The 23,632-nt window shown below is 39.1% G+C and overlaps 1 protein-coding gene across 1 annotated transcript in view; it reads right to left on the reverse strand.

Annotated features, from left to right (window-relative positions):
- Positions 1 to 1,322: 1,322 nt before the first annotated feature.
- The window catches only part of LOC133977131 (sentrin-specific protease 3-like), a 38,776-nt gene continuing 16,466 nt past the window's right edge, over positions 1,323 to 23,632 (reverse strand). Inside the window, exons 7-12 of the mRNA XM_062415267.1 lie at positions 17,542 to 17,589; positions 14,711 to 14,788; positions 14,079 to 14,216; positions 6,907 to 6,990; positions 6,640 to 6,690; positions 1,323 to 2,968 (exon numbers count right to left, since the gene is read on the reverse strand). Of these exons, the coding sequence (XP_062271251.1) occupies positions 2,858 to 2,968; positions 6,640 to 6,690; positions 6,907 to 6,990; positions 14,079 to 14,216; positions 14,711 to 14,788; positions 17,542 to 17,589 (510 nt within the window). The 3' untranslated portion in view covers positions 1,323 to 2,857. The remainder of the gene's footprint in view (positions 2,969 to 6,639; positions 6,691 to 6,906; positions 6,991 to 14,078; positions 14,217 to 14,710; positions 14,789 to 17,541; positions 17,590 to 23,632) is intronic.

The raw sequence follows: 23,632 nt of genomic DNA on the forward strand, positions 1-23,632 counted from the left end.
TTAAACCATTAAATGAAATAATTTCCCCCGAAGATTGTGTTATTTGTAAATTTATTTGGGGACTGGTAAAAGTATTTTGCACATGTTAATTAGTTTTCTAAAATGTAAATGTGTTTTTGTTCTTGGTAAAAGTGTTTTGCTCATGTCATTTTGTTTTATGATATATTAAAATGTTTTACAAAATGTAAATTTGTCTCAAGCTTTGTAAAAGTGTTTCACACTTTGTAATGTTGTTTTGCACTTCCCGGCCACCGTAGTTTCCTGTTTCTCTATACTGTCACATAATCAAAAAGGGTACAACAATTAAAATTAAAAAAGAATATGGCAGTAAATCAAAAACCCAACGTTTGGCATCAAGCAGTTATGGAGGTATTCTCTTCCTTTAGTAAAAGTAGCAATACAATGACTCCATCTCAAATAAAAGTGTGTCTTTTAAAATGGTATAGTGGACATGCATGTATACCTTGCATTTTACTGTTCTGGTTGGTCAAGATGGAGCTCATTGTAAATGTTTTATATACTATTTATCAATCACAAGGTATTTCTTTGTATAATTATTTTCATTTACTCTCTTACCTCCCTCTATAATGTTTTGCTTACAATATCTAACTAACCCAAGACAAATGATAATGCTTTGATATGTAAGCTATGATATATATAGGCCTACATACCCTAAGATGGTCTTAGGCTAACATGAAACATAGATACATTTACATACACAAGACATAAATGTACATTAACACACATTATAGGTGTTATAGGTTATCATAAATGTACCTGCATACCTCATTGAATTGCCTTGCTTTTATGTTCCATTTTAATATTTCGTCATTATTTCCATGTCTGTAAGGATAGGAAGGAAAACATAATCTGCCTTCCCATGGGATATCTCTCATGTAAACTTGTATAAAGATGTTCTGGATGATTTTGCTTGTTTGTCCTGGTTCCTTAAAAGCTTTAAAGATCAACATTTTATTCTGAAACTCTTTATTTTCAGGAGTGTAACCAGGAAGGCACTCATACCCACTTTATAAAAACATCAGGTTTTATTATATAAATATTCATTATAAAGTACAGTAACTATGGCTGTTAGATGAATGTTGTCAAGAAAATATTTTCCTCTGAATACAGTGGAGTAGAAGCATAATGTTGCATGACTTGAAATAGTGAAGTTAAGTTTAACTCCATCAATTGCAAATGTACGTATAGTACTTGAATTAATGCACTTATTTATATTCTACCACCAGACCCAGGATTACATGTGGATTGTGTCATACAAAGCTGATGTCCGTGCAAAAGCACTAATAAAAGCACAATCACTTGTTTGCCACATGTTTTTTTTATTTTTAGCAACCATAATGCATTGTAGAAGATATATAAAACTGTCAACTCTGTTGCATCAACTCCTGTTTGGAAAAAAAACAAAAAAAAAAACTAGGGAAAAACAACATACACACACAGAGCTCTCAACAAAATTGTCTTTTGTTATAAAAAGAAGAGTAGAGGAGGGTACTGTAACTCCACTGTTGGACACACTGGGTCTGTTGTGAAGCTGTCATGGTCCTCACCAAAATGGATCTCAAGCTTTTAAAGAAATACTCACCAGAGGTTCTTCTTTGTACTTACTCCAAAAACAACAAATTAGCAGTCCTCCTTTTAAAACATTTTTTTTAAAGCAAAAAGCATAGCAACACATTTACTGACAGAGATTAACGCTCAGGAAAAGATAAATGCAATGTAAAGACACCCCTCTTTGGGCCAATTTGTCATTCTGGCTTGTATTCGGGTGGCAATCCACAGAGGATGAACCAGTCTCAATGTGAAGATGTTCAATTTCTATGAGTGTGAAGGTGGAGGCAGAGGATGTTTATGGCCTAGAGGTCAATATGTAGCGTGTTCCACAGATGTTGTGTATAATCTTATATACCTCAAAGACAAAGGTCACTATTATGGCTATTCTCATCAGAACTCAAAGCTGGAATGGTCAACATGGCAGCATCAACTGTGCATTGCAAGTTCCATTTTCAGCATCACCTTAAACCCATCTAAATATCTTTAAGGAAAATGTTAAAGTACATATTTGAAATGTCCCACTGCACTACATGGCAAATATGTGCTGACTAGATATATAGCATCAGCAACAAAACACTGGTTTTAGTGTGGGGGTTGTACTTTGTGTTGTGTGATCAATGTTTATCTCTGTTTTGATGTCAGCCGAGAGTTTCAAACTTTTAACATATGGAATGGAACACAACATACTGTGTAGACTGAATGGATCGAAGGCATGGAAATCCACTAATACTATTTAATTACAAGCTTACATAAACTGGTTCAAATATTTTTGCTGTCCACTGCCATTACCTCATACACTCACTGTTCAGCCATCTTACAGGGAAGTAGCAGTCAAGGTTGGACTAACTGTGGTCCAACCCTTAAATCTGGACTGGATTCTTTAGATATCTAAATGACCATCTTCATCAGCTCCTATTCAGACTGAAAAATGTAAGTGGCCTATGATAGGATGGAAGATTAGAACATTCCCAAAATGGAAGCTAGTCTTGGCCTCTGTCAACCATAAAGGAATAACCATGACATGGAAATTAAATCAGAATTGGCAAAGGGTGAAGAGGGAAGCAAAGGGAGACAAAACAAAGTGAAACAGTGACATCACCTACAGCGAACACCAGTAGAAGTAATTTCTCTGATTATTGGCAGAGAAAAATAAAAGTTTTTTGGAAAGTTCCTCTTTTTCTAGTCAATCATTTGCTCGCTCTTCTTGTTATATCATTGTCCCTCCATCTTGATGAGTCAGGGGTGGGAGCAGGTGGAGATGGCGGGATGGGATGGGGCTGGTGGGTCACAGAGAGAGCTTGCAGTGACACAGTTCTTTGTACATTTGCCTCCTCAGCCGGGGCATATCCTGCTGGCCAAAGCTGAATGGCTGCCCTAATGCCAGACACTTGCAGTACTGCAGGTTAGTAGAGGGGAAAAGAGAAAAGTTATTGATCTGCAGGGAAAACAGATTGACAAGAAAACATTTGTAATAGTACATTTACTCTGATTGCAACAAAGGTCAGCAGGTGTGTGTTCCTGGTAGCGAGCAGCTTTACAAATGCTCAACAGGCGTCCAGGATTACTGGAGTGCAAGGCAGTCATTTACAGCTTACCACTGAAGCCAAAAAAACACTGAAAATGTTTGAACATTTTCCTTGATAAGAAAATGAGAAATGTTGATATACTGTTGGTAAGTTACATTGCTCAACAATTTAATTATACCCACTCTCCAAGAAATGATGCATGTTCCATGTAACAGCATTATGTAATATAATTACAAAATAAATTGAACTGTAATCTATTACAGTTACTGAGAAAAATGTTTAATAAAATTACAGTTACTTATGAAAATGTTTATGATTATAAAGGGGGTTACATCTGAATATTTTCTGTAAAAAGCTTAGGCCAGGTGAATCGCAGCTGTGGGTGTTACGGGTGCTGACACCCGCACTTTCACAGACGGATGATTTGATCCCCCACACTTTTTCCTGAGGTGGTGATTGATTAAATCAAACGGAGTTCGCCATACAAGAAGACCCATGGGTCAAGTTAGATAAACTGAACAACAATCCACCGGGTCAGAGAAGAGTCAACAGTTGAAGTAACCTACTGTAAGTTTGGTGAGGTACCTCTGTCACTTCAAACTGGCTGTCATAACAGTTCAGGGAATAACAGATCAGAGGTGTGGAAAAACTATATAACTGGTTAGTAATGTGGTGATGTGTCAGCTCAGCTAACATTAGTCACTGAACATAAAACTAAATAGGCTATATATTATATAGGTAAGCTAGTTTGTAAAGTCACTACTGTGGTAAAAGCATTAATATTTAAGATGTGTTATGGCAAAGTTTGAACCAAATTCATTTTTAATAGCATTGTTAATCGCTTATCAATTATGCCCATCGCTATACGTAACTAGTCCATGGACTCAGAAAGAACTCTTTTGTATAAGGGCAATATAATACAGGTCCAGCTTGAATTTATAAATTCATCATACCATAAAACTATGGTTATTAAGGCAATTATTTGAAGATACTGATTGTTATTTCGTTGTACTACCTGTATAATGACAATAAATTAGATTCTGATTCTGTTATCACACTAGGGTTCAAGTGTGTCTTCTCTATCATTCTAATGAAAGTGCAAGTATAATAAGCAGGCTTGGGTATAACAGAATACATGTAACGGCATTACGTAATTGGGATACAAAAAACAGGTACCTGTATTCCGCTACAGTTACAGGAAAAATAGATGTAATCAGATTACAGGTACATTTAGTAATAATGGGGATTATTTAGCAGGATTATCATTTTAAAACAAATATTACAATAAACAACAATGAACTACCATGCACTGTAAAAGTCCCAAACGTGAGCAGAGCAGAAACGAGTGAGAAAATGAACTCGCTGATCCATGAAGGTCTGTGCAGAGGATGACGTAAGTTTTGTTTGAAGAAACTGAATTCATGTTTTTAAAAAGGGTAGACTAAATAAGCTTAGGCTTCAGTCCACACCTTTTTTTTCAGTCAAAGAAAATAAAAGAGAATAAAAGAAAGAATAAATAATTTGTAAGAGAAACATATAGGGATGAGGAAAGAATGATGACATATTAATTGTTTTGTTTATATATCTTATCACTTTTTCTCTTATCTTTGTTTTGTTTTGTTTTATACGCGACACAAAACACAAACAATGGAGGACATGGAGGCAGTGGTGTACTTGCTGCTGTATGAGGCTTTTTGTCACACAAAGCAAGAAAATTGAGCCGTATGGCTGTAACTATGGTAACGCTGCTGCCGTTATTTAAAAATGCCGGGTTTGATTCTTCCAGTGACAACTATTCTGACCAATCAGCAGCCAGCAGTGTGTCGACGTCACATTTAGTACCGGCTTGGCTCACTTGGAACCTCACCAGAGTACTAAAAAAGGACCAGGTACCAGGTACTATCCCTAGTGGAAACGCAAAAACAACCGAGGCGAGTCGTGCTGGAACTGTGTAGTGGAAAAGCGCCATTAGTTACACCCTGTGGGTGACTTCACACAGCCAGTGGGACACGTGGTGTTTCATCAGAGACTTTACATGAGAATGTTACAGCACCGTGAACTGCGCAGTATTTGCACCTGAAATCTGCTGTTTTATGGGCCTACCCACAAAAGATTTTGCGCAACATACAGCTGGCTATATGTAACAGCTGCTTATGGATGAACGCTGAGCCCCACCAGAGCGGTCAGGAAATTTTTATTTTTTAGTAACTGAAATTATTATTATTATTAGTAGCCCAGAGTTTGCCTGAATATTTTATATTTTGAGCCAGTTAGCCGGAAACTTGTTTTTGGACGGCTGCTTCACCTTAGTAACATTACTGTTACCTGTCTGAGGATCCTGAGGATTAAAAATGTTAACGTTGACATCACTGGCGCTGTTGTTTGACTCCTTTCGTGCTCCGCAGTTTTTTTGTCTGAGCAGGTTCTGCTTTAGATGGTGTAGATTTATGTTTTAGCCAGCAGTCCATGTTTGTATGCCTTCAAGTGGAAATCATTTCAAGCGTGTGTGTATATATTAGCAGGAGATACTGCAGCAGTAAAGGGGGCTCGTAGCCTTGTAGAGAGCGGGAGAGAGCGCACTTGAGGTGTGTTACCCAGGGCGGAAGTCAGACCGTATGACGCAGCAGTTCCAGCCAGTCGTCCTGCATTCAGCACTGGTGCAAACGTTGGCTGAACATTCATATACATTGCTGTTAATGTGTGCTGGAATGTCCTGCATTATAAGTGTTAGATTTGTGGGAATCAATTAAACTCTGCGCAATACCCACAATCCCACACTGAAATTCAGGCCCTGATAATTAATGTAGTTAACTTCTGGCTGTGAACCATTTATGTTACCAAATGATGTTTCATATATTGATAAGCATGCAAGGTCATTGATAAACATTGATAACAGAGATAATAAAACAGTTGCATTTTCACTGAAAACCTGTGTAGGCCCACTTCTTTCTCATACAAAGAATTGATCAGGAATTGATAAGGTAATCAATTAAGAATAGGACCGATAAGCAGAATTAATAATGGCATTGGTATCAATTAAATCTGGCCAGTTCCTATCCTTACTTTTGACATATATCATATTTATTTTTTCTCCCACTGTTTTTACAGTGCATCAGTGTTTTTGTCAAAATGAAGGTTAAGGTTAATAAATACATTTGTTTTTCCTCACATTCACTGGGCTTCCAGTATTTTTTGTTCCAATAAAAGAAATTCTTCTACCATATTTTACTCAAGTGCCTCACTTGGTAGATATATTTACTACATAGTGATGTCCTGCTGCCCTTTTCCTGTGTAAAATGTTTCACCTGGAGAAACAGAAACTGGTCATTTGCTTAAGGATGAATTGGGAGTACTTGATTTCATGTAAAAGGTGTGATGCAGTGGGTTCAGAATCATTGTCACATAAAAATTAGCTCATAAAGGCCTGAATCAAGATTGAGATATCAATACAATTAATTGTGTGGGCATATTAATGTAAATGTAAGTCAAAAACAACAAGATTTCACATTTATATCACATTCTCAAGACATGAAAAACTCACCTGTAGCACAAAGGCCCCGCAGTCACTGTCATTGTTTTGACGACCCACATTCTGCAATACACAACCCACAATCTTAGAAATAATAGTACAACTGTTGACATGCAAATCATCGCCATGGTTACACATATATGACTTGCAACAGCAACCCCCACCATGATCATTAAAGTTTTTATTTAACTTTTAGAGTGTTTTGTGAAACTAGTAACCTGAATCTGTGTCAAAACCGAAACGAAAAAACAATAAAACAAAACATTTAACGTATCTCACCATTTTGAAAAACCCTTTCCATCCCATCAAAAAGTCTTGTTGGTCTTTTTTGATGGCCTCCGCTTGCAGATACTTAAAAATGTGCTGGAAAGAAAAACAACAGATTCAAGATTCAATGAAAGTACAGAGATAAAGCAAAACAACACAGATTACAGCTCCTCAGTGATTTGTTCTACCATATTAAATGAAATGACACAAAGTAATAACTTAATTTAAAATTGCAAAGCTCCCACTCTCATCATTTACAAATAAATCCAGTATTAAACAAAAAAGAATACTGCACAACTTCCAGGCTTCATTTGAGGATTTCATTTTAAAAAGCCAAAATTTGTTGGCCATCAAACAATTAAAACAGATGTGACCCATTTTACCTTTTCATCATTGATGTAGCCTTCAACACTAAATAACCCATAAAATCATTGAATAAATAGAAAACAAGTTAACCGGGCGCGCAGGTGGTCGTGTGGTTACGAGCGCATGCCAGGTACGCAGCGGACCCCAGAATCCCGGCTGGAGGACCTTTGCTGCATGTCACACACCCCTCTCTCTCCCATTATTTCCTTTCTGTCAAATAAAGGTGTCTGTGCCTACAAATATCAAAATGTTCTGCTCTTTAGGGACATTTAAACTATGACTTTTTGTTCTTTCTATCATATTCCAGTTATTTATACCATTTTTAAAAGATTAAAATTTATTATAGAAGGTCTTTGTCATACTTTAAGAACAAGTGTCTGGAAAGGATTAATATATTAATTGGATTAAACTGAAACTGAAATCACAGGTTGATCCAACTTGCATGAATTTCATCGCAACAACTCATAATGTGACTCAGTAGTGTGTAGGGATGTCCCGATCCAGCTTTTTGCACTTCCGATCCGATACCGATATTGTAGCTTTTAGCATAGGCCGATACCGATACCGGCCGATCCAAGCATGTATTAAAGATTAAAGATATTTACTTATTTTGTTGTTATACTCATGTTGAAAAGGGTTTTACTCTTAAGAACAACTAGCCAACTTAATTAGGTTAGTTTGAATAATCCACAATGGTTGGTAATGAGAAGCTGACCTGTTTATTCTTAACAGGGTTAAATAAACACAAAATAGACAAAATAATAAATAGTCAATTAACCACACAAACTGAATTGGCATCAGTGCTCTGCTCTTGAACAACAAGTGTAAACGAGTGTAAACCAAGGCTTAAAAAGCCATCAGTGCAAACAACATAGTAAACTGTATTAAAAAAGCAAAACACACAAAAAAGCTGAGTAGAAAATAAATAGTGGGATGCTGGACAGGTCGCTAGGTGTGCTGATAAACGCGGACCGGATTTGGGGGGAAAAGCTGAAAAAAAACTGGAATGGATTACCTACATCGGTGCGCTGGAAAAGTTTCGAAAACAAACCGGATTTTCCCGTGCAGGCCGATCCGATATTGATATGCATTTTTTTGCTAATATCGGCGGCCGATCCGATATTTGGATCGGATCGGCCGACATCCCTAGTAGTGTGTATGGATGTGTGCCTGTATGCACTCCTGACAACGTCTGGGCATGCTCCTGACAAGTTGGTGGATGGTGTCCTGGGGGATCTCCTCCCAGACCTAGATCCCGGCATCAGTGAGCTCCTGGACAGTCAGTGGCATTGGATGCGCCGATACATAATGTCCCATAGATGCTCAATTGGATTTAGGTCAGGGGAACGTGAGGGCTAGTCAATGGCATCAATGCCTTCGTCATCCAGGAACTACCTACACACTCCGACCACATGAGGTCAGGCATTGTCCTGCACCAGGAGGAAGCCAGGGCCCACTGCACCAGCATTAGGTCAGACAGTCGCTCTGAGAATTTCATCACGGTACACAACAGCAGTAAGGGGCAGCATAACGTTCACCACGTCATCTCCAGGCTTTTTATGTGTCACATGTGCTCAGTGTGAACCTGCTCTTATCTGTGAAGAGAATGGGGCACCAATGATGGACCTGCCAATTCTGGTGTTCTCTGGCAAATGTCAATCGAACTGCACCGTGCTGTGAGCACAGGTCCCACTAGAGGACGTCAGGCAGAACACCAAACTAGAGAGGAATCAGTCAGAAAGGAGAAGGAGAGAGAAATTGTCTGTGGCCACCACATGCAAAACTATTCCCTTTTTGAGGGTTGTCTTGTTTTTGCCTCTCCATTATAACGGTTGTCACTTTCATTTGCACCAAAGCAGCTGAAACTGACTCACAATCACTTGTGCTTCCTGAAAGGACAGATTGATATCCCTGACGTTTAATTGGCCTGGTGTAATACTGTGATGATTAAGTGTTCCCTTAATTTTTCTGAGCAGTGTGTATATTCACTGCTATATCACTTTAATTGAATATTCTATCATAACCAAATTCTGCAAAGTTCTTCAGAATAGATGGTATTTGCAGCACTGCTTTGCGATACATTTCAGCTTCAGCATTTACATACATTTTCCACAGGAAATGCTTTTTCTAGTCAAGTTTTCCTCAGGTGAGAACGCAACGGAGCAGGCAAAGGAATGACATCGTATAGATAAGGTAGATTTATTAATGAACACACAAAACCTCCACACAAACATCACTGTGAACTCCACCCCCCCCCCCCCCTCTCATCAACACACACACATTGCACTATTGTTGATTGTATACTGTTAATTGCTTTCTTTGCACATGTTTTAATTATTGTTGATTGTTTTCTTTTTTTATAGTTTTATATTTATTATATGTACAAGGCAGCTGGAGGACTGCTCCAACACAATTTCATTTCCTGTACAATGACAATAAAGACTAATCTATTCTATACAATACGGCCAAGCAGGGTACAGTATACTCTGCAGTGTGATATACTATATTCCAAAGTTTATCAGTGTTAAAAAGACAGAGAGGTCGAGCTGTTGAGCCGTTATCCCCATCTCCAACTTCTTCTGCCGGCTTGTCTTGTGTTTTGTGTCACTAACATTTGTGATAGAAGACGCCACTGGCTCAATCAGTCAATTGACTTGGATTTTCTTTACAACATCAATGTATGCTGACTACCACATAGCACAGAAATGAATGTTGATTCGGTGCACAGACTGAGTGAATATTATATTGCCAGTATTTTAGAGACTGAATCCATAATCATGATGACATTAGGCTAGTATTAGTGTCCCTGTTCTTTTGTTCAATTAAAGTTCTCCGCCCTCCCTTTTCTTTTCTTTTTTTTCCTCCCTGTATAAGGAAGTAGGAAATGTAAGGAGGCTTATAAGTAAGGAAGCACTTACACAGGTAAATAAGTATGCAGGCATATATGCAGGGGGGTATGAATATACAGACATACACTACCGATCAAAAGTTTTAGAACACCCCAATTTTTCCAGTGTTTTATTGAAAATCAAGCAGTTCAAGTCCAATGAATAGCTTGAATAAGTACAAAGGTAAGTGGTGAACTGCCAGATGTAAAAAAAAAAGGTAGGTTACCCAAAACTAAAAAATAATGCACATTTCAGAATTATACAAAATGGCCTTTTTCAGAGAACAAGATATGGGTTAACAACTTAAAGCTGTTCTGCAGCAATGGAGGTTGATCAAGCCTTGAAAGTTGGTACTACCAATTCCTACAGGTGTCCTAACTCTTGTTGATTACTTACAACCTCCTCTGTCTGCATAAAAGTAGTGTTGGAACACACTGTGGTACCATTCCCTTGTGAGCATTATTTGAACAGTATTGTACTGCAGAAAGTAGTGTGTTGCTATAAAAATGGCAAGAAAAAGGCAATTAACAATGGAAGAGAGACAGACCATCATAACACTTAAAAATGTAGGGGTTTCCTACAGAGAAATTGCAAAGAAAGTCAAGGTGTCAGTGAGTACAGTTTCACTCAGAAACTGGGGGAAACTCTGAAAGGAAGAGGTCTGGCAGACCCAAAGCCACAACAGAGTCAGAAGACAAGTTTCTAAGAGTCAACAGCTTGCGTGATAGACGGCTCACAGGACAACAGCTTCAAGCACAGCTTCATAGTGGCCGTAGTAAGCAAGTCTCAGTTTCTACTGTGAAGAGAGGATTTCCAGTTGCAGGTTTGACAGGTTGAGTTGCAGCTAGAAAGCCATTGCTAAGAGTCAGAATAAGAAGAAGAGACTTGCCTGGGCCATGAAACACCACCAATGGATTACTGAAGACTGGAAGAAGCTGTTATGGACTGATGAATCAAAATTTGAAATCTTCAGTTCATCACACAGGATTTTTGTACGCCGTCGAGTAGAAAGGATGGTTCCTCAGTGTGTGACATTAACTGTCAAACATGGAGTAGAAAGGATGGTTCCTCAGTGTGTGACATTAACTGTTAAACATGGAGGAGGAACCGTGATGGTCTGGCGCTGTTTTGCTGGATCCAGGGTCGGTGACTTGTACAGAGTGAGAGGCACCCTGAACCAAAACGGCTACCACAGCATTCTGCAGCGCCATGCAGAACCCTCTGGTATGCGCCTAGTTGGTCAGGGATTCATCCTACAGCAAGATAATGACCCAAAACATAAGTCCACGCTATGCCAGAACTACCTCAGGAAAAAAGAACAAGATGGTAAGCTTGAAAACATGGAGTGACCAGCACAGTCTCCAGACTTAAACCCCATCGAGCAGGTTTGGGATCAACTGAAAAGAAGAGTGAAAGCAAAGCAACCTACAAGTGCCACACATTTATGGGAACTTCTTTTGGGAAGAACTTTCTGCAGAATATTTGATTTCCATTGTAGAAAGAATGCCACGAGTGTGTTCAGCTGCCAAAGGTGGCTACTTTGATGAGTCAAAAGTTTAGAATACATTTTGGTTTGTGTGCAATGCTCTGAAAATAAAAAATAAATTTTAAAAAATCACTATAAAACACTATGAAATCACTATAAACAAAGAGAGAGGTCGGAGTTGCTGTAACTGGCAGCCACTCCGTCGGCGCCATTACTGAGCCACATAAGTTAGAATTTTTATTATAGCTACATTACGCACTGACTAACATAATTTAATGCATCTCTGTGTTTTTGAGAGAAAAAAGTGCCAGTGGAGCTTTGAATTGAGATTATTTTGTCACAGAACAGTCAGGTAGTTAAGTTGAAGCTGAGCTAGTGTAATCAGCAGTATGCTGCAGTTCAAATTGCAGAATGATCATACTATGTCTTCCCGTCATCTGAAGTCTGTACTCCCAAGACAAACTTGCCAAGTCTTAACTAGAAAACATTGCAATGCTGAACTTAGTTCTTGGGGGGTTGCCAAATCATGTATCATGTTGGTTCAAATTAAAAGTGTCTAGCATTTCATTACTGCTGTCCAGCCATATAACAGGTATTGACCTAGTCTTATTCATAGACTAGTGATCCAAAGGCATATAACCATGTTGAACCACGATCACATAGCTTTTTCTGTGCTTCAGTTTTTTGTGGAGATATAATAAAACTGCGAGGAAAAATTTGAGACATTTAAATTCTGGTGGGAAAAAATATTTAACAATAACTTGGCTACGGTAAAGCAGTTTTTTGGTTTTTCAGTCAACATTTAAAATCTGTAGTGTAAGTCTTAATGCAGCGTGATATGTAATCATATCCCTAGCCATGGTGCTGTGGTTAGGTTACCTGAGTGGCCTTACTAAAATTATACTGTAACACAACTGAGTTGCAACCACGCAAAGGTGCAGCTTTTTTGCTGTAGACACTGAAGTGCTACCACTGTGGCGGAACAACACAAGCAAAGTTGGGACTCGATGCCCAGAACAATGTGATGTCATCTTAACAATGGGAAGTTGAATTGAACTACAGGAGGTGTGTCCTAATAGACTACATGTTCCCGAGCCTTTTAGCCTATACGAGGGCTGTGCAATATGTCTGTGTCATGTCTGTCCATCTTTTGTGTGAATTACATTGTTAAATTACTGTTCTTCAGTTTAGTTGACGTCAACTCTCCATCACTGTCTGTCTCTCTGCTGCTGCATACATGGAGTACTCAGCCCAGCCCTCGTCAAGAAAGAGGAGAGAAGCAGTGAGACAGTGACTATAAATGACAGCAAAACAGTAGTGACTGTCTTTATCTATGTTATTTACCCAATTCATGTGCACCCTGCCAAATTTGAATGATTAAAAAAAAATCGCCAAATATATGAAACTAGAATTCAAAGTTGTGAAAAAAATCAGCCTCTTTCTCTGCTCCCAAACGCTGTGGGCGTGCCCGCCGAGTTCGCTGAAACCCCGCCCCCTACCAAGTGTCACTCTACCCGAAACGCGGAGGTGATTTTCAGACCCGCCCACTAAATCTTGAACACAGAAATTTTGAAACACAGTTTTTAAAGCCTAGCTCCACAATTCAAATCTAAATAGTTGAAATGCTTTTTACATGCTTTTATTTTTTGAGAAATACATTTATGACCTATTTAATGTGTTTAGAAGAAAATGGCTGAATTCACTTAAAACAAACTTTAAATGTAATTTAAAGACACACTTCTCTCCACTCCCCTCAAGACAGCCTGTTCCAGGCTGTGCCTTTATTTCGCCTCGCTGTTCTGCTGTTATGTATAAAAGGTACAGACACGGGATGGGGGGGCACAGTGTAGCTCCACCAATAAGCTGGCTACAGAGGCAGTCAGAGAGCCAGATTGACACCGGCATGGCAGGACAGGGAGCTGATGCTGTTGTGTTGGCAGCTTTTGTCAAGCGAGCTAGAGAGTGAATGAAGAGAGGGAGCACTGGCAGAAAGAAAGCCGGTGAATCAGATCAGCAAAACATTATTTTCTGATTGTCTCCCAGCTGTTATGTTTAACAGCACAAATAAACACACCCACACAACCACACACCTCCACTCAACCCTGCAGGTCTCCAGGCATTGTCTGATTGGGTCTGAATACAGCCTTACAATTGAAGCCTCTGAATACCTATTTCATCAATTAATTAAAATGTGCTATTTTGGGATAGGTATCATAATCAGGATATGAAATGACCTTTATCAGGATATGAGATTTTGATCCCCATCCCTAGGCTCTATATCAGATCTGTTGTATGAAGTCAGTTTGCAGCATGGGTACAGCCTACAGGGAAAGCTGCAACTTATATACAACAGTCTATTCACTGAGTCTAAAAGAGGATTTCCAACATTTTTTTCAAAAATAGTCTACTACTGTAAGGAGTTTGATATTGCTGTTCAGCCCTACCTTTGGGCAGCGTCTGTTGAGGGTCCTCTGGGAGTCAAAGTATGTAATGGCTCGGCGAGAGATGTCAACACTAACCAGCGACCAGTGGACCTCCAGATGGATGGGGATCAACAACAGATCCTTCTGAAAGATGTCAACCTGATAGAAGTACGACGACAAGACAATGGCAGTTTTCCACATAGCAGTTTTAACTGATGTAATTCCAGATCAAGTTACACTTTATTTGTTGGTTGCCCAGAATATACAGTCATCTGTACTGTGAAGTACTTAGGACCAAGACTAGGGACAGTACTGCAGGCAAGAGTAATTTAACACAGCAACAAGCTGAACAATAAAGACAGAAAAAGTACTGTAGACAACCCTGCAATGACTATCCCTTTGTCTTTTTTATGTGAATGGAAAGAAGAGTATGGAGCAACATAGGATCAGTTTACACTGACTATAATGCCTGGACCAGAAAAGTAAAAGCAACTTGTAGTTCAGACAAATCGATTACAACTATCACCTGATACCAGACAGGTGGGGTACTCTTCTTCTGTAGCCACATTTAATGATATAAAATGAAAAAGGTTTACATAAAAACCTTATCTAGGACAACCTTGAAAAACATAACTGAAAGTAATGAGACTTACATTTTTAGTCCACCGTTTGACTCCTTCATAGCCTTTTGTCCTTAGCTTATCATAAAAGAAGCTGTTGAAAAAGTGAACCTAGGGAAGAGAAGAAGCAAATAATAATAATAATTATGGTAGAAGATATAATAGTTGTCAAAAAGGGTAAAGCCGTAAGTGTTCACTTCATTATATGATAAAACACCTCATGAACTCCTGCACAGCTGACAAACATCTAATGGTAAGAATTTTGAAATAAAAGTAAAAAGGTGAACAATGTTTGAAGAACTAATTGAAACCTGATGTATAACTTTTACAGGAAGTGTTTCATAGAGTCTCAGTGTGTTACTGTTTACTATAGTTGTTATGACGGTACATTTTTTCTTATTTTATGAAACTTGGTGTTAATATTTTAATCAGTAAAATACGTGTTCTCTTGCAACAGACAATTAGAACATATTAACAAATATGACTTGTCTTCACAGATGAGAGGCGCGCAAGCTTCACAAGCATTGCATTTGTAATCACTTGCTTGGTGTTTCAATATAGCTTAGTCATTATCATTTGGATGTTTAGATACAGTCATTGTGTTTTAGGCTCTGAGCACTTCCAAAACGTGGGTGACATACACTTAACCATGTACCTGAACGCCTCCTGTGTAGACACTCGCTGTTGATCTTCTAAATAAATAAATACGCTGCCGCCATTTTTTGTTTTGGTCTGACGCGCCCTAGTCTGCTCAGATGTGTAGTTACCTATATACACAAAATAGTCCCTGTCCTTTAAGTAGGATTCAAACCAGTTTAGAGGTGTGCCAGAAAGTCATACCCAATTTTCTAGCCGATCAAGTAATATGTTGTGGTCGATCATGTTAAATGCAGCACTGAGATCCAGTAATACTAACACTGAAATCCTGCCATTGTCAGTGTTTACGCTAATGTCATTGAAGACCTTTAGAAGAGCAGTCTCTGTGCTGTGGTGTGGTCGAAAACCTGACTGGAAGACATCAAAACAGTGCCAAGAAAGTCGAGTAGCTGTTGAAACACAGCTTTTTCAATAATTTTGCCTAAGAATTGCAGGTTTGATATGGGCCTGTAATTGTTCAATACACATTTATCCAGAATGTTCTTTTTCAATAATGGTTTGATGACTGCAGTTTTGAGGGCTTGTGGGAAAACACCTGACAGAAGAGACATGTTTACAATCTGTATCAGATCGGAAGTCATGACAATCAAGACTTATTTGAAGAAGCCCGTCAGCAGAATGTCAAGACTTTAGATGTTGTATAATGTCCTCCAAGTTTTTATAGTTAATTGCATTAAACTGTGCCATGGTATTTGTATAGGTTTTCGGTAGACACAGATATCTTGGACTTGGTAAGGAAGCACTGACTGCTTGTCTAATTTTTTCAAATTTGTTGGTTAAAAAGGAAGCATATTCATTACAGGCCCTGGTAGACAGCATTTTAAAAGCAACTGACACAGGAGGGTTTGTTAGCCTGTCCACTGTGGCAAATAAGACCCCTGTGTTGTTCTTGCTTCTGGTGTCAGAGAAGAAGGACTGCCTTGCATTCCTCAGTTCCAAATTATAGATCTTAAGTCTCTCTTTGTAAATCTTATAATGAGGTTTGTTTTTCGCCACCTGCGCTCAGCTTTTCTACATTCTCTTTTTTCAGCTCTTACCAGTATGGCATTTCTCCAGGGAGATTTTTTCTTCTCAGAGACAACCTTCACTTTAATTGGAGCAATGGCATTAATGACAAAAGAGAGATCCGCTCCTCTTGTCAGTGGATATTTGTTGCATTTGCAGCTTTGCGCTAAAAATGGGAATGGACAGTACTGTGTAAAGCCCAGCTAATGCCAAACAGAAATAAGATTCTGCTTCACTGAAAAGCCCTGGGTCCGTCATTATTTGTTTACTGTGCTTCCCAAATCCTGTTACATTCAAGGGAAATCGCAAAAGCAGGCGGTGGAGAACTAGATTAAACATAAAACGACGATGAAATTACTTCTTTTTTTTTTTTAAATAGACTGCTTGAACCATTTACTACTACACCTAAAAAAACAAGGTTGACTTGAGGTTGACCAACTGAGCAGGAAGTCACTGCAGCAGAGGTTGAGATAGCCTGATTTTTAGTTGCTGGTATGGGTCAAACGCCAGAAAATGCTGGATCTGCATTTCTCAATCTTTAGACAATATAACTGCAAATTATCCTTTGACAGATTTACATGTTTATTTTAATTAATGAAAGTTGACCCTAATAAATTATATATAAATATATAAATAAATAAAATAATTAATTAATCAATTAGGCATCTCTTAAAAAGAGAGTTTTCCCTATTTCAAGCTGAGATAAAGCAGATTACATCATTAGGGTTATATTGCAGCTCCCTTGCCGGGGCGGCTGTGGCTCAGGAGGTAGAGCGGTCGTCCTCCAATTGGAAGATTGGTGGTTCGATTCCCGGCTACATGTCGATGTGTCCTTGGGCAAGACACTTAACCCCTAATTGCTCCCGTTGCTGTGCCAACGGTGTATGAATGCGAGTGAATGGGTAGTTTCCTCCTGATGTGGAGGTTGGCACCCTGCGTGGTAGCTGCCTGCCATCAGTGTATGAATGTGTGTGAATGAGGTGAATGAGTTGTAGTGTAAAGCGCTTTGAGTGGTCGAAAAGACTAGAAAGGCGCTATATAAGTACAGTCTATTTACCATTTACCTTCAGAGCTGCCAAAGATATTACACAACCATTCTCACTGAGTATTGCTCCTCATAGTGAGGTACCTGAAATACATGTGTACATTTCGCTGGAGAGTGCCCTTTAGTATGCCATTAGTACTTTTCTTTATTGCCTTACCTTCTCTGGTACAGAATCCATCACCAGGTCACCATACATGTTCATAACCTGAATAAAACAGAAACAAAAGAAAATGGCCAAATGTAGAGAAACATCTTGACAAAAGACACAATCTGATCAGTAAGCAGTGATCTAATAAGGTTGTATTCAACCCATTTACTCAGTTATTCAAAAGATCATCTTTGCCATCTCAGATTCTTTCCTGAATTTCCATGTATGCAACCCATCGTGATACATTTTTTGGAGCTTGGCAAGAAAGGAACTGCAGCTTTACAATTCACATGCACATTTTGGTTCAGGCATGATCTCTTTCTTTTTCCTTCTAACTACGGCTGGGCAATATGATCAAAATCTCATATCGTGGGCGCGCAGGTGGTCGAGTGGTTAAGAGCGCATGCCACGTACCCCAGTTCGAATCCCGGCCGGAGGACCTTTGCTGCATGTCACACCCCCCTCTTTCTCCCATTATTTCCTGTCTGTCAACTGTCAAATAAAGGTGCCTGTGCCTGAAAAAAAATCTTTAAAAAATAAAAAATAAATATATCATATCCTGATGATCATATATTGATATAGGTCAGCAACACCCATCCCAATATGTCGAACAGGAAGTCAGCTATTTCAATTTCTATGCGCAATTTTTGCGCCGTTTTTGCCATTTCCAGGCTTCAAACTTAAACTACTCCAAACTTAAACTAACCCCACAGACTTCCAATTTGGTCAGTTTCATATAAGGACCTTTGCCATGAAAAGTTATCGAAATAGTGACTTTTAGTTGAACCCAGTGGCCATGGCGACGAAGAAAATTTCGATGTTTCTCTATGAAAAAGGAAGTTGTTGTATCTAGAATGTACATTGTCCCACCTCCCCCAAATTTCTCGTGAATGAGTCCCAGCCTGAACAAATCTATTGTATAGCACTTACTTACTCAGCTTCACCTAACTGGAACCTACGGTTCAGGTTACCATGGAGTGAGCTGGTTTTTAGACTACAGAACAAAACAAACATTAAATGTGTCCCTTACTGCTGACAATCAGAAATTTCTATGGCCACAGCCATGAGTGCACCATCAAGATGTAATTTACTTGACAAGGCTTTATCACTCACTGCTTAGAGCATTACTTCCCAACCCCCAGTCTGTGGACTGGTACTGAGCATTCGAACATTTATTAACAAGCAGCAAAGAAATCTTCTGCAGAACAGTTGAATTATATAAACTAACTACAATATTTCCATTTTCTGAAGAAAATGCGTATGAATGCTGGTAGCTGTTAACTAGGAAATATTATATTGAAGAGACAACAAGGTGGGGCTATTAGTATCATGCTTGCTCATGTGGGAATGTTGGGTCTCTTTATAAATTAAAACTTGAAGAGTTCGGTTTAGAACCTGCTCTATGTGTAAAGTGCCTTGAGATAACTTTGTTGTGATTTGGCGCTATACAAATAAAGATTGATTGATTGATTGATGTTCATGTGCTGTGAAAATTCTCGTGCAAAAATTGTATACCAAGTTTTATGTTATTGAAAACAACCAAATAGTCGAAATAGCATGTTATAATGTTACTATGACGGATTATCATGGATAGATAGGAGTGGAACGGTTCAAAAAATCCAAGGTTTGGTTCATATCACGGTTTTGGGGTCACGGTTTTGGGTTTGGTTCGCTTGTGTTACAAACACTGACATAGCGTGAACACAGGATGGGGTCCGGGATCCCCCCCGGAGAAACACATCATCAGGAGGGATTCCCACCTGACCAGCCCTAACTGACGGAGGAAAAGATCATAACAATATAAAGGACTGTCAAGTCAAGACCATTCTGCATGCATGCACCATCATACATTCATTAGTTTGATGAAGTCACTAGAAATGTCCTGTGTCCCGTGCTACTTTGTTTTTCTGGTTCAGTATTTTTTTATATGCACATTGATTTATTTACAGCCACTGCATGTCCAATTTGCCTCACAATGCTAAAATACAACAAGCCAACTCTAAAATAAAACTTGTAACTTATCCCAGGCTACATTATATAGCCTATTTCAATAAGCACATTGCAGGATAAAAGAGAAAAACACTGAAACTGTTTTATTGATGCTGCTCAAATCCGCCTGTGGCACGTGGAATAATAATAATAATTATTATTATTATGATGCTGCTATTGTGGCGTGTATCAGGAATGGACAGGAATCTCAATATAGGGATCTGATAAAAAAGCCCCCTCTTCAGCCAGTGAATACTTGTGCGGGTTGACATTGAGGTAGTGCCAAGTTATAAGTATCTAGCAGTGTTTCCCACAGACCAGGTAGCAATGTGTGGTGCAGGGTCGTACGGAGACCTTTTGAGGGGCAGGGGCTCTGACCAGGGGGAGGCGGCGTTGCCGTTGTAGCAGCGGTGCTGTGTGTCGGTAACCTAGCAACACTAGGGGGGAAAAATAATAGGGCTGCAACTAACGATTATTTTGATAATTGATTAATCAGTCGATTATTTTTTCGATTAAATCGATGAATCGGATAAAATTATATTTTTTTAATTTCCAACCCTTCATTCAAAAACAAAACATTATTTCAAATTGACATTGCAAAAAAGTGCTCAAACAACATGTTGCTGCTGGGACGTCCCTGAGCTGTTAAAGTAATATTAAATTATAAATAATAATTTAAACTAAACAACTAAATGTTAATGTCTGATAGCTTTAACAAAATAACATACACATGTATGCTACACAAAAAGAGGTATTTTCTGTTGTTCAATCGACCGGAGCTGTTGGAACAATAAATAAAAGATAAATAATAATAATGGTTTATTTCTGTAGTTACCAGTTTTACTTTTACCATCATTAGGCTTCCATACTTAGCTACTAGCTGCTGCTCTCCTCATCTCCTACTGCTGACTGTGAGATCTGAGCAGGTAGAAGCTGATAGTTCACTAACTAGAACCAAGGAGCACACTGCAACAAGGTTAATGATCCACACGGTGACATTATATCATTGATATGACGCAAAAGCGATAGAAAACCGATCGTTTTTGGTGCGCGTGCATACGTGCGGACGCGCGCTTTTGCCGCCCTCGGCAGGATGCAGCACACACTTTCTAGTTTAATGTAGTGTGAACTGCTCCTACACTTTAGAAGACTTTGGTGCGATTGGTCTAATAAGCAGCAACACACACACGCGTGCGCGCAGTCACTCTCTTGCTGTACGAGAATAACGTACAGCAATGCAGTGCTATGCGGAAATGAATGAACGGAACGATATTTATATTTCAAAATCGCGTTTAACAAATAAACAAAAAACAAACCCAGAATCAATTCTTGGCGCTCGGTGTTGATTCTGTGGCGCCGCGCCACACATTGGTCTATGTATGGGAAACACTGTCTAGGTATATACCTGGATAATAAGTTGGACTGGTCCCTAAACACAGACGCTCTCTACAAAAAGGGGCCTTTTTCTTAAGGAAGGTCAGATCTCTTGACATCTGTAGTAAGATGCTGCAGATGTTTTATCAGTCTATGGTGGCAATTGTGTTGTTTTATGCTGCAGTCTGCTTATGAAGGACAAAAAATGACATAACAATAAATAAATAAATACATACACATAAATATATAAATGCATAATTTAGTCGTGAAAAAAGCTAATTTTATATTTCTACATGTATTTATGTATTTATTTGTGTATTTCTACATTTGTGTATTTTTTATTTCTACATTTATTTATTTATTCCTACATTTATTTATTCATTTATTTATTTCTACATTTATTTATTTATGTATTTATGTCTCCTTATGTTAATGAGATGGGCGGTTCTAACATTAGTCTTAAGCACGATTGGTTTGAATGGTGTGTGTGATACTATCTACTACTACTACCTGGACTCTTCTGTGTGTCTGCTTCTAGCTTATGCTTAGTTTGGCTGCAGCCTTTGCATCCTGTGGACGCGAGCGTGAACAGGAGAATGCATTCATTTGCATCCATGCATGAATCGTTTGCTTTTGTCTGATTCGCCCAGTTAACCAATCGTGCTTAGGACTAATGTTAGAACTGCCCACCTCATTAACATAAGGTGACAGATCCTTCATATCTGCTGGGGAGGCAGCATCAGACACAAAGATGCAAGTGGCTGGAAAAACTAGTCAAAAGAGCTGGCTCTGTGATTGGAGCCAGGTTGGACACACTGGAGGTGGTGGAGAGATGCCCTGTGAAGATGTTCGAGGCCATCTTGAAATACCGGATCATCCGCTACACAACATCTTTATGGACCAAAAAAACAGCAGTGGACGGCTCCTCTCTCTCCGTTGCAGAACGAATAGATTTAAAAGATCCTTCGCTCCTACAGCCATCAGGCTGTCTAATTCTTCAACAATTTACAGAAGAGCTAACAGACTAATTGAATTTCCCCTTAGGGATAAATAAAGTAATTTAGAATTTGAACTTGCATATTAATACTCTCCTTAGGAGATCAAGGTGACACGTCAACATAAAATGGGATAATTTATTCGTAACCGAGCAACCACCGTGCTAATAATAAAAGGCTATAGATTTTTACTTTGCAGAGATATTCTGTGTCCACACATGTTTGTGTATCCTACCATTTGTGTTATTGTGTAGTTTGGCCGCTTTGGTTTAATCAACCTGCATCTGGAGATGGTGAGGCTCTCTCAGGTCAGTAGCTGCCGATGTTCGTAGTCGTACACGGAGCAAAAGCCTCCATCCTCCATCAGTCCTACCTACGTATAACTGGGTTACTGGCACGTTGTGTGTCATGAACCGAACAATACACACGTGCCCCAAACCGTGACAAGCGTACCGAACGGGACCAATTTTTTAAATGAACCACTCCACCCCTAGTAGAATTGTATGAAATGTTACATACTTAGCATTGAAGAGCTATGGTGAACGGTAAATGGACTGTACTTGTATGGGGCTTTTCTAGTGTTCTTACCACTCAAAGTACTTTTACACTATGTGTCACATTCAACCATTCACACACACATTCATACACCGTTGGCACAGCCATCAGGAGCAATTTGGGGTCTTTGGAAAAAATATCTTGCCCAAGGACACATCGACATGCCAACTGGAGGAGCCAATGATAATTATAAACAAATGATCAGTGATACTGAAAAACAAACTCAAAACTTTTGTTCTGTGTTTTCTAGGTACGGTATGTACAAATTTGGTGAAATTAAAGGGGTGTGGCCTATATAAGTCGAATTCGCACTGCACTGTTTTGCCATGCCCCACAGTTCATGAATTATTAGCCAATATATATAACATGTAAGAAGTTACCACATAGTGACGCTATAGGTACCTTGTTTTAAAGCTTTATTTTGGGCTTTTTTGCCTTTTTATTTTACATAGTTACTGGCAGAGATGCCAACAGGTAACAGGGAGAGAGCGAGAGGGGACCTGCTGCATAGGTCCCTAGGCGGATTCGGATGGGACAGTAATGTATGGATATTTTAGTGACTATGAATTTAGGATATAATCTTTCAAACATTCCTCTTTATTTTAAGTATATATATATAAGATCACTGGAATATTCTTCACAAAAAAAGGGAATAGAATCATGCCTGTCTTAATGGGGTCTTTGACTTTAAAAATTTCTAAGGAGTGCCCTCAAGACATTTTGACACACCCAAGTCCAAGACCCATAGAAGATATCAAGGTTCGAAACATCTGACGTGCTCGGGGGCTCTTCGTGTCTGCGTTCCGTGCCCCCCTTGCCTCTCTCCTCCCTCCCAGGAGTGCTTGCGGGCTGCCATGCCATGGGGTGAAGAAAGCATGAGTTATTTCCCTGAACGGGTTCAAGGCACTTAGAGATGCCAACTAGTTATCACCATTAGCCTAAATGGTTTGAATAATTGTGCTATAACACTATCCCCCTATCATTCTGCCCCCCTCGTCCTCTCCCCCCACAACACACACACACACACACTCTACATACACACACACCTTAAAGAATACAAACTTCACTCCATCACCATGCATGTCTATATCAACCTAGGATGTTCCTCTCCAACACACCTGTACAACAACCTCTCCCACTTTTTTTTCTCTCTCTATCTCCCTCTCTCACTCCTATTTTTGTTAAGG

The sequence above is a fragment of the Scomber scombrus genome, unplaced genomic scaffold, assembly GCF_963691925.1.
Source record: "Scomber scombrus unplaced genomic scaffold, fScoSco1.1 SCAFFOLD_149, whole genome shotgun sequence".
NCBI lineage: Eukaryota > Metazoa > Chordata > Actinopteri > Scombriformes > Scombridae > Scomber > Scomber scombrus.